Genomic DNA, 12,608 nt, shown 5'->3' on the forward strand with positions numbered 1-12,608 from the left:
TTAGCGTTAGAAGTTAGCAGAGAAGTTAGGTAAAAACTCTCTAGTTTTCTCCCTTTTCCTGCTTTCCCTCCACTAAGAATTCATAAGAACTGACTTCCCCCTCCCTTGGGAATGTGTGATCTGAGTTACCAACGGCTATAGCTGCAGGACGATATGAAGACCAAGCTAAAATGGCAGCTGCTATCTTTAACAAACAGAGGGAGCTTCTAGGGCTCTTTACTGAAGTATGATAAAGCTTTCTGCAGAATAAATATAGTGTTCTAGGTGGCACTAATGTGGCTATTGGCAGTAAAATGCCAAAATGACTTTCCTTCTCCTTTAAGAGGAGGGATACTGTATACTTAATTCCCATATTTATGTTTATAAGTTGTTCTGTTCTGTGCCGTCTCTACTCAACACAAAAAAAATTAAAAAATGTACATATGTATTTTTTTGTAATAAAGGCTCAGAAAGGAAGACAGTAGAAAATGTACCTTTACTGAAGAGCCATCAGGTCTATCATAAGGAGTACATACAATGAAGATCATGAAGTCACAATTTAATGCATGTGTAGTCTTAGCCAGTGGCATTTCTACAAGACTTCCTGGTACCAAGGTGGAACGGTCATTAAGGAGTGTAGTAAAAAGGGTGGAGAATTTGGCCCCGGCCTTTCTTTGTAGGCTTTTGGTAGCATTCAGAGCATTAAGGCTAGGGTTGGCAGCAAGAATAGGGGCACTGATCACATTTGCCTGTAAAGACAAAATAGAAAAAAATGATTCTAGCATATTATAAGAATGCTTCTTAATTGTGTCAGATGTTCAGGTGGGCATAGCTGGTTGTCCATTACAATGCTTTTGACCAAATTGTACAACCTTTAATGATCTGCTAAGGTCCCAGTATTAACTGGCAAATTGGGACCCCAAACTGCCCAACAGTTATAAAGGCTTATAAATACTGAAAAAGGTTAAGTGATCCCAAGGAGAATGTGTGCTTCCCATAAAAGTGCAGCCCTTCTGCAGATAATATTTTGTCTTAAAGGACATGTAAACCCCACACACAAAAATGTAATCAATGAACAGCCTCTTTGAAATCTTTCAGTACCTGCCACTATGGTTGTCCAGAGGTTAATAGTAAGGCTGCAGCATCTCCTTAATCACTTAGATTTCCTTCTCCTCCTGTAACCCACTCGGCCCCCCCCTCAGGAATTTGCTTTGGCTGTTGGCTTCTGGGCATGCTCAGTTTTTCAAAGGGTTACATTACTGAACACACCCTCCATTATAGTAGCAAATGAAGAGATGGCATTGCTGGTTCCCATAAAAACTCAGCTCTAGCTGCCTGCTCCTTTTTTTCTCCCCACCAACTCTCCTGAGCTCAGCTTAACCATCAGTGTTCAAACAAAGCAGACTTTTTATCAAAGACAGTTCTGCCTGTGTGAGCCTGCATTTTATATGAAATGTATGCTGAATAAGGGTCTGTGTGTGTGTATGCTGTTTGCAGATTTCAATGTAACTGGTGATGTGTCAGAGGAAAAATGGCCACCGGGTGAAAGCTGCTATTTGCTTTACGAAAATATGATGGTGCTGGCAAGCATAAGGGATATATACAGTACAAATTATGCCATTTGGGTGGGGGTGACCTGCCCAACTGATATACATTGTAGGAAAATGTAGGCTTTGCATGTCCTTTATGCTAATTTATAAGCTTAAGGCTAAAACAGTAATTGATATAACAAAAGGTATTAGGACATGCATTACTATTTAGATAAGTTTACCCATTTTTAAATTAAAGACCTGTGCCAGTAAAATAATTGGGAGGACAATGGCTTTGTTATAATTAACACAGCTATTAAACTCTTAACATTTAATGCAAAACCAGAAAATTAGAGATTCAAATGAATGACCCAATTATTTTATAGGACATGACATATCTTGCTCGTGAAGATGTGGATCCCAAACAATTTTTCATTAAAGAATTTGAAAGTTCTAAAGTACTAAACATTTAGATTTTCTGTCATTTGCTATAATACAGGTGTCTTCCCAGTTTGTATAGTGTAGTGGAGAGTACACAGAGCTCTGTACATTTATGGTTTATAATACGTAAGAAAGTACTAACCTTTTGGTCTTCAAGATTTCCAAAGCTTAGTCTAAGTTGTATGACAGGTTTCTTGTTATCAGTATTCTTACCAGGGATTGTGCAACCTGCTGTACCTTGCTGCCATTTTGCACTGTTTTTCTTATTTTTGGACATTGCTCCTAAGCCATCATTTTTGCCTCTGGTTTCTTTCTTGCTGCATGCTTCCATAGATTCACCAATAAAGACCTTGCAATTGTTATCCTTAGAGATTTTGTCCAGTATACCCTTGCCTTTGTTCTTAAAAAACCATGTTGCTCCATGTTCAGTAAATGAAATAAAATCAAGGCAAAGGATTTGCTTTACATTTCTGAGCAGTTCCATTGACTTCTTCACAGCATTTTCTGGTCCAATCAGTGTTACAGTGGTGCCTGAAGTAGGTAAGAACCTAACACCTGTCTCTATTTCCCCCAGATTAAAGCTACACATTAGGTCATCCAGGTGTTCAACTAATATTTTGCTCTCTAAGTCTATGTCTTCTTGAGTTGTTATGTGTGAGAGAAGGTAATATTTAAGTATTTCACTTTCTGTTTCCACATCTCTTTTAAAGCCTTGCAGAGACAGACTCAAACTACCATTTTCATATTCATGAGAACAGAGAAGTATATTTTTGTTGCTTTTCATTTTCTCCACCAAACGCTTCCATGGCTCTGAAAAAGTGAAATTTATGTCCTCATTTTTTATATAAATACTTCTTTCTAGAAAAGCTCCCTTTAGTAAATTCTCTGCTTGTTCGAGAAGAGTGGTACAAGGTGCATATAAGCGCAGAGCTCGGGATGAATGTAAGATAACACAGCCTTCTGGTGTCCTGCCAAATATTTTTTCTGAAAGAGCTTTCTTATCCCACGAGTTGAGAAAACTTGTCATTTGCCACGGCAAGTCAATAGCCCTAGACTTGACTGCATCTATGGCATTCTTGATCTCTCCTCGTGCCTGTAACAAATCTCTTGGACACCCAGATACGGTCAGCTCCCATGGAGTAACTTGGATACGCAGACCTGGAAACTTATAGCTCACCACATTTTGAATTCTATCCCTGACCACAAGATATTGTGAGTCATTTTCTAAGGGGATGGAAGTGGAGATCACAGGGGAAAGCATCTCAACTGTTTCTGATATACTATTAGATCTTGTTGATATCTGTGATGCAATATTACCAGTATTTTGACCCATACCTGTTGAGAAAAAAAATTCATTGATCCTGGGAAACTACAGACTTTTCCAGCTAAAAATAAGCAATTTTAATGGGCTGCAAATTTGGATGTTGATACATTACAGTACCTAGTACACTGTCATAAGAAATTCTTGGCAGTTGCAGGCTAAAGATTGTATATCCTCCAATCATCTACAATGCATTGCCCCCACAGACCACACACTGCGAAACAATTCTTTAGCACTAAGGCAGAAGTGTTGACAAAGAAAAATGTAGTGTAAAAAATTATGTCATTGTGCCAACAAATTAACAATAGACATTTCTGTAATTTCTTTTAACCTGTACCAACAATTTAGCTAATTCTGTTAAAAAGGAGCTTGGTCATTTTGTATTGTAGCTACAATATTTTTTGAGAATTTGACATAGCTACACTTGGAACATTCTTTTTTCATCACAGTGAAAATGTTGGGGAATACGGCATCTTTCAGTAGTTGATGACAGCCGTGACAGCCCAAGTAGCTGCCAGTGTTGTACAGTGGAGAGGAGGGCCAGGAATATGTGCTGATGTAGAGGGAGGGTGCCAGAAAGAATTCAAGAAACTCTCAGGCATATTATGGCCAAATTTGAAACATAATTGTAGAAGTTATAAGTTATATCCTTGCATTTGCCACATTCATTTGATTTGCATAAGCTGTACTTAATGAAAAAATATATAAATGTAAGTATGTATATATATATATACCATTGAATATATATGTATATATTCAAACTATGCAGAGCAGCAAACACCTTGGGGGAATTCACAAAATTGGTGAAATTTGGACAATATAAAAGTGGAGATAGATTTGTCGGATTTTTCACCTTATTAACAAAACTATCTCTCTACTTTTGTAAATTTGTCTTTTAAACAGACAGTTTTCAGATTTTGTCTTTTACAAACCAAGTCCCATATCTACATGAGCCTTGTAATAATGATTTCACCAACAGGATTTTGCATTTCACTTTATGGGCATTTCCTGAAGGGGAATTTTAGTTTGCCTAGGAAAACTATACATCAGTTTTTTTCAGGACAAGCTGGGCTTTCTATTATTTGTTCAAAGCTTTTGTGTAATTCCACTCCTGTAACAAGATTTAAAGGAGAAGGAAAGGTAAAATTACTGGGGGTGTAATCGCCCTTATACCCCCGGCTAGTGCTCCTGTTGGAAAAAATTGAACCAGACCTGAGTATCTGTGAGCAAGCGATCCTCTTCCGTCTGTCTTATGTCTTCCGAATCCTGGTGCCGGCACATGCGCAGTAAAAATGCTGACTTTCTTGTTAAAGTTCGGCCTATCATTCTACTGCACATGTACAAGCAGTGCAAAGACTGAAGAAGGAAGAAAATCACTCCCTTGCAACTACCATGGGCTAGGGCTCCTGAAGAAAACTGCACCAGCCCAGGGTAGTTGCAAGAGAGTGATTCTCTTCCTTCTTCAGTCATTCCCCTATTTTGCATAATATAGCAATATATATATCACAAAAAAGTTTTATTATGAGTAAAACTACAACTGATTTAGAAGTCTGCATGTTTTATGAATGAGCCAATACCATATATATATATATATTAGTTTTAAGAAGATTTCTGACTTGTATGTATCAAATCTCAGTATGCTAACAACATTTCCAAGCACCAGCACAGAAATTAGCATACTGTACTTAAGATTTTAAGGATTGTAAGTCCACCCCAGGAAACCATATAATTTTGGAAAGTACATATAAGGAATCCAAAATGGGTAAATTTGGCTTTCTATTCCAAATTACCAAACCACAATCTTTTCCTTCATTTGGGGTCTTAAAATGCCAGCACAGATTTCAACTAGGAAACCCACTAACATGCACAGTGAAAAGGAGCCCAACAGGACCAGGTTTTCCCCAGTGCCCTGTTGGCCCAGTCCATCCTTGAATTCACAGTACCCCAATATCCCAGTTTGGGTGCCAGTGCATATATGCTGCTTGCTGATAACTAAGATGGCTGCTGGGAACAGAAGGGACGCAGCTAAAGGTGAGGGCAATGCTGTCAAGTATCTCAACATCTTGCTTACAAACCACCTCCTGGGGATTACTGTTATAGGGTTAGGGTGAAGACACACATAGCTACTAGTAGCAGCTACTTGTCATGGCTACTAAAATAGACAATGCTGATCATTTCTTTGATAACTATGTGTGTTTTAGCAGAGGCAATTATCAGTATTGTCTATGGCAGGGTATTTTCTGGGATTTAGTAGCCGTGACAAGTAGCTGCTACTAAGTAGGAACTACTGTAACTCTATCAGATCAATTCTATTTGCTTTGTTTCACACAGTCTTCATTTCACACCTCTTGTAGGGGCACCATTAGGAGTACATTAGCATATTACTGGGGGCAAAGACACACGGAACATGTGCATAGAGCTTAGAATTGATCTGACAGAGTTAAACTGAGCTTTGTGAATATGGAAAAAGTGTTTTACACCAGTTTTACCACCCTCCAAAAATCCACTTTTGTGAATTTCCCCCTTTGTGTTCTGACAATCAAGAATATTAATAAATACAAAATATTCTTACCAGAACTGCGCTCTGTAAAGGGAACTGCCATGTTGTCCTGCAGAAAAGCGGAAAAAAGAATAAATGTTTAGTTGACTCCTTTGTTACTTAGTTGATGTAGTTTACTCTTTGGTTACTTCTAGAATCCTTTAAACTTTACAACACAGTCTGTTAGCAGTCTGGCAATCTAAAGATCAGCATCTGGAAATAAATTGATCAAACCTACCTCTTCTTGATGTCCTTCTACCCGGATTGTGAGCTCAATTACTTCTCCACAGGACCTAAGTTCAAGTGGTAAATTATCCAGGAATTCATTTGAAGCTGTAAAACAAAGCCAAGGCCACTATTGTTAGTATTCTGCTTCTAATTAATCAACACTGACTATTTACCACCCTGAGAATACAGACATTTTGGTCCCTGCTCTGAGTGTATTGGTGTGATTATCTTTATTTTTGTATGACTGTGCAGAAGCACATTTGAATGAACATGTATTATCTGTGCCAATGTTCTAATTGTAAACACTGAAAAATAGCTTGAGACCATTGAGCTACTTGCACATTCATACACACACAACAGAGCATGAAACAAAGAAGAATTTTATGTGAAAACATTGCACATGCTTATCTTAATCTTTGCACGCTTAAAGGACAATGAAAGGTTAATACAAATTAAATCACCAGATCCCTGCTTGCTTCTCTGAGATATGGTGCTGGCAGTGTGAAGACTACAGTGACATCACTGAAATCTCTTTGTCCTTCCTGTAGGTGCCAGCGGCAGCCTTCCTATTCTCTGAGCATGTGTGTAACTTGATCCTGTCTGCTGTTCTGAGCTACACATACCCACCAGCCAATCAGAAGCGGATCTGCCAGAGGGGAGGGGGGGGAGGGAATGAAACACATGTGCAGTATGAAGAAAGGAGGGAAAGGAAGGGAGAATACCTTTTTAGAGATGGCTGCCTGTTCTAGAAAATGTGAAGTAAGTGTGACTGAGTAAATATTTAATTAGGTGAGCCAAAAGTGTGGCATTTTTACTAAACAATAGGAGGACTATTGGGCAATATGCTTTTTACATTTTGACTTGCATTCTCCTTTAACAATAAAACAAAAATACAGGTATGGGATCCCTTATCTGCAAACATGTTATTGTCATGATATAGGCCAGTAAGGGTTAATCAAGCAGCCCAAGGTATCCCAAAATCTTCCCTAATGTGCCAGAAACAGATATTTAACAGGCCTCTGGTCACTAGGGTCTGGAACCAGCCATGTGTAAAGGCCTCACATGTCTGGATGGGGCACTCTGTTTGTCAGATAGGAATATCTGGGCAGGGGCAGGTCACACAGTAGTGATGTTTAGTCTGTATGGGATTGGTGGGATCATTTAGAATTGATGAATTTAATTTCATCTTTCTATTATGTTCCCACAAGGAGTGACATTTTTATCATTGGTCCAGTCCATACACTCAGGAGGTCATAAAACTCACACTGTGTCCTGCTAATGGTGACACCCCTTGCATTCCTGAGGGAGGGGGGAGTGTCCAGTTACCTGATCCCCTGCAAACTGGGATAAATGGTCAGCTCTTCTTACTCGGATTTACTTTAGAGGACCAATTTCGATTGGAGGTTTATCCTGTGGTTTCCATTTGCCTCCAGGGCTAGAAGGACTCTGCTTGGTATAGTATAGGACTTCTATGGTTTTTTTTTATGTTTTTTAGATTTGCACTGTAATACCTTTTAAAATATTAAATATAAAATTTAATAAGTTTGTCCTTGATGCTCTAAAACATACCTAACCTCCGAGTGTGTAACTGTGTTGTGTGCCTTAGCCCTCTGCATGCTGTATGCTGATTAACCCATTCACTGCTGGTAAGGAGAGTGTGTGTGTCAATTCCTTACATTAACCCTTTCTCTACCAGTGTGCTTGTTTAGCACGGTGGATTTTATTTTGATTTTATAATGATTTACAATAATATATACATCTGCTTTGACATATGAATCAAATCTTAGGTTTGAGTCAAGTAAAGCAGCAGATTTTGTGACAGCTATTGTCCAGTGTTCAAGGTACAATGTCTTTGTTCTATGTATATTGTTGGGTAAACAGTAAACACAGGTATTGTTACCCAGCAAATATCCTTGGAATAAACAAACAGACAGCATATAGACAATACACACAATGTACAACTTATTTGAGCAACAAATAAGGCCTTCTACAAAGTCTAGTTAATAGGTTTTGTTCATGACAAAAGTTTGTACACAAGTCAGCACTTGGTGTTGGGGGTTTTGCTAAGAACTCTAGTATAAAAGGGAGCCCCCACCATGTGTCAGTAGCTTCGCCTAGGACTCCTGAACGAGTGCCGGGACATTTGGATCATCGCTTGGTTATTGGGAACCTGAAGGTCTTGCGCCAAAGGTTGTGGGGCTCCCCGATTGTGCTGAATTGTGCAGAACTGGCTATACTTGTAACTATAATCATACAAAGTTAAGTAAATCTATTTAATTCTATTATTACTTGTGTGCATGTAAGTTATTGCTCACTAATAGTTTATCAGAAGGCTTAATCATTGATCCTGCATATTTATTAATATTTGTCATTAATGTCAATTAATACAAATTATTAATATTAATAAAGGTTCACCCCCTTTATTACAGCTTGACATCTCTTATCGCCAGTGTAAGAAGTATGAGAGTGGTGGCAGCAAGTTGTGTACGAGTATGTGAGTGTTGGTTGGTCTTTGGGGTGCTCTGACGCTAGTCTGACCTGTGTGCCAGGTGTGTGAGACTGAGCAGGTGACCCCCTAGACAGCCACGCCTAAAGTCGCGTGCGTCTGAAGTGGCGTAATCGTGAGAGTTATGTAAAAAGCTCAGAGTTATAGGTAGCACATCTCCTATAGAGAACTTAAAAATGATTTCCTTTTCCTCTGTAATAATAAAACAGTGCCTTGTACTTGATCCCAACTAAGATATATATATATAAATCCATGTTGGAGGCAAAACAATCCTATTGGGTTTAATTAATTCCTGAATGAGTTTGTTGTAGACTTAAGGTGATCCAAATTATGGAAAGACCCCTTATCTGGAATACCCCTGGTCCCAAGAATTCTGGATAATTGATCCTATTCCTTTATTATGTAATACAACATGTGTAAAGAGAATATTTAATAACTATTTTTTTTATTATCAGGGCTGCTACTTGAAGAAGAGTGACTTTTAAATGGCAGTGTGCAACATGTTACCAAGGGGACAAAAGGCCACCTCTGGTAACTTTAAGAGCCATATTTTTGTTTGAAGTGCACTCCCTTAAATGCAGAGAATGTAATTGCCCTGTCAGCATTAACAATGTGCCCCCCAAGACCCACTCTGATGCAAAAGAGGTTAGCATGGGCACGGGGGGGTTGGGCAGAATAGGGGTTGCTGCCTCAGGTGGAACACCCATTAGTTATTCTTTATTATTTGTGTAGGGCTGACACCTGAGCATGGTTTTAGCTTGTTAGGCTGATGCCACACGGGCGTATTCTCGGCAAGCCAAGAAACGCTTGCCGGGAATATGCCCCGGTACTCTACATTTACCCTACCTTGTGCCTGCACCCGAATTAATGAAATATGCTGGGGTGCAGGCACATGTAGCCAATATCCGCCAAAAAACGCGAGACTTTGCATCTTCGGTGGGTATCGGCTAAATGTGCCTGCACCCAAGTGTATTTCATTCATTCGGGCGCAGGCACAGTTAGGAGCGTATGGAGTTTAGAATCCCATTGGTCATTTTTCAATTAGAATTCTGCTTTCATTAGTTCTGCTGTAGCTGATCACAACTAGTAGCTACATGTTCAGAGTAAATTTATTCCAAGTAACATGCTCTTTGGTTTTTTTTGGGCTGTTTTTTTTTGCTTCCTGGTAGTATAAGCATTTGCTGTATTGGGCTATGTATGATATAAGAAACACAGAAATGTCTTATAAATCTATCTTATCAGGAAAACACAATACTTACTCTTTCAATAATATGTTTCATTTTTAGGGTAATGTCCCACAGGGAGATTAGTCCCCCGCGATAAATCTCTGCTACTACGGGTGACTAATCTCCCTTAAAAGACTTTCCACTGGCAATAAAGAGAATTGCCGGTGCCAAGGCCTACACATGGCTTCAGTTTTCCAAAGTTGCAGAAAGTTGCCTACAGGAGGAAACTTTGCGCAACTTTGGAAAGCAAAAGCAATGCATAGTCATTTCCACCGGTGATTCCCTTTGTTGCTAATGGAAAGGTGTTAGTTGTCCACGTTAGCAGATTTTTATCGTGGGTAATTAATCTTTCCGTGGGGCATTAGCCAAACAGTGAACAGCTGCAGACCAGAGACTTCCTGCATTTCCTGCATTTTCTTCTGTGTAGTGGCTGTGAAACACAGGTGCCTACTGGGATTCCGTTTTTCATAATACCCACTTTTAAAAAGTTAGTGTGGTCAAAAATACACCACTTCTCCTAACATTCAACTAGCCCCCCTATATCAAGTGCCGATATTAGTCTGCCACTAACAGGACTTGTGTTAAGTCAAAGCATTCAACACCATTAATTTAAAAGTTTGTCCTGTCCTTACAATAGATATCAGTGCCAGGGTGCTTGGTAGGCACCATCAGTTTGTTGCAAACCAGTTTATGGATGTGTGGTTGTGCGTAAAGAAGGATGGCCTGTGAAGAATGTTTTTTGTCTACAATTTCTACTAAGGAATGTTGGGAATGTATGCCAGATTAGCCAAGGATTTTATAAAAAAAATAAAGGAGAGGCTCATCTCTATATTAACTTTTAGTATTTAATAGGTTGACCCAGCAACACATAGTTGCTGGAACAGACCCTGGGAAAGGATGATGCCAGCGTAGTGCCTTATTCTAGACCTGCATTTAACAGCAAACAAGTTCAGTGGGAAACACAAGAAGTTTCCTGCATTGCTTAACTTTATTACTAATATGTTTAATTTGTTGAATAAAATATTTATCATAGTGTATTTTTATGGTATTTTTCTGTACAGGCTTTACTGGTGGTTTACTGCTGCTTATGACCCCAGTGTCATATCAGTTCAAATAAACCTGGGTTATGCTCTCTGTCTTTGTGCCAGGCACATCATTTTCAAAGAATGAAAGTACTGAAATGTATGTACAAAGAACAGTGTATATATACACTTTACACAGGAGATTCTTTTTAGAGAGGATTTTTATCAAAAGGTGAAAATAGAGTCACTCACTAGCACCATGAACAGGTCTTTCAGGTCTTACCTTTTTCCTCCCTGTAGCTCACTCGAAACAGCTTGGAAGCGACAGGAGAGAAGATATATTCTTCCCCTTGGTAGTTTACAGCAAACAACTTTTGCAGATCCCTCTGCTGGATTTCATTTAAGTCCTTGCTGCTTTCCACAACCAGAGAATGCAGATCATAATCGGAATGAAGCCTGCCCTCCATTACAACTGTGTTCCTAGTGAAAGCTAAAATGAAAGTGAAACAAGGCTAAGGAGGGAGGAAAGGGTTGTTTTCCTGTAACCTATCTCAACGGTGTAAATGGGAGTTACTGCCAAATAAAGAATAAAAAACAAGTGTGTATAATGAGTTAAGCTATAAATATATTGTAACCCTATCCTGGTTACGTTAGGACACTCACTCAGTGGAGCCCTCTCAATGTGGCAGGGAGGAAGGGAATGGAGTTGTTGAACTACAGCTTTAATGCTGGACAGTTAAAATTGGATGATGCCAGAGTTTCTTAAACAAGCAACATGTTTATTAATTAATTTATTAATGTTTATTTTTATAAAAGGAGGTAGTATTCACTGATTACAACATGATTATAGAAGTAGAATGGTTGCAGAGCAGCTGTACACTGGCATAGCTCCTAACTGATTTTCGCGGGACAGTCCCTCTTTTCACAGCTCAACCTGCAGTCCCAGATTCTTACTGAAAAGTCCCTCATTTCCCTTTGATCTCCTGCACTGAAGCTAAAAAAGATACACATTTAATTAAAAAGTAGCTTTTGGTAGAGAGCCCAGAAAGTTAAACAAGCTTCACCTGCATTTAGATACATTGTTTCTCGCATTTAATTATAAAGTAGCTTTTGTCAGAGAGCCCAGAAATCTTAATGAGCTTTACCTGCACCTGATACATTGTTTCTCATATTTAATTAAATAAGTGGGCTTTTGGTAGAGAGCTCAGAAAGTTAAAAAGCTACACCTGCACTGTGGCTGTGGCTAATGCCACAGCCGAAAAACGCTTACCTTGATACGATCTTACCTGTGCCTGCACCCAAATGAATGAATTACGTTTGGGTGCAGGCACATGTAGCCAAAATACGCATATTAACGCAACACTTTGCATTCTCTCACGTTTTTATGCAGATTTCAGCTACATGTGCCTGCACCCAAGCGTATTCCATTCATTCGGGTGCAGGCACAATTAGAAGCATATGCGTTTCGGCTTGCTGAAAAATACGCCACGCGCATGGTGTGGCATCAGCCTTACATACATTTGTAACTAATAAGTTAAACAGGTCTCTCGGGGGATCTGAGACTTGCAGGGCAATTTCACCTTCATTAGCAAAACTGTAATAACACATAAAACACAACCCAAAACGACCCTTAAATGGAAGTGGTATTTAGGTGGGTGTGGTTGCAAAAATAGGCGTGGTCAAAAAAATTTCGGCACAATGTGCATGCTATTTCTTTTTGTCCCTCCATGTGGATACCCTTTAAGTGGTCTGGATCCCCACTAGCAGAAACATCAGGAGCCCGAGTCCCTTTTTAAACAGTGGTCCCTTCACTTTCA

The 12,608-nt window shown here is 39.2% G+C and overlaps 1 protein-coding gene across 1 annotated transcript in view; it reads right to left on the reverse strand.

Annotated features, from left to right (window-relative positions):
- parp14.3 (poly (ADP-ribose) polymerase family, member 14, gene 3) overlaps positions 1 to 11,546 on the reverse strand; it is a 31,561-nt gene extending 20,015 nt beyond the window's left edge. Inside the window, exons 1-6 of the mRNA XM_002936689.5 lie at positions 11,455 to 11,546; positions 11,075 to 11,281; positions 6,048 to 6,142; positions 5,843 to 5,879; positions 2,092 to 3,284; positions 474 to 728 (exon numbers count right to left, since the gene is read on the reverse strand). Of these exons, the coding sequence (XP_002936735.3) occupies positions 474 to 728; positions 2,092 to 3,284; positions 5,843 to 5,879; positions 6,048 to 6,142; positions 11,075 to 11,258 (1,764 nt within the window). The 5' untranslated portion in view covers positions 11,259 to 11,281; positions 11,455 to 11,546. The remainder of the gene's footprint in view (positions 1 to 473; positions 729 to 2,091; positions 3,285 to 5,842; positions 5,880 to 6,047; positions 6,143 to 11,074; positions 11,282 to 11,454) is intronic.
- Positions 11,547 to 12,608: the final 1,062 nt, after the last annotated feature.

The sequence above is a fragment of the Xenopus tropicalis genome, chromosome 1 (assembly GCF_000004195.4).
Source record: "Xenopus tropicalis strain Nigerian chromosome 1, UCB_Xtro_10.0, whole genome shotgun sequence".
NCBI lineage: Eukaryota > Metazoa > Chordata > Amphibia > Anura > Pipidae > Xenopus > Xenopus tropicalis.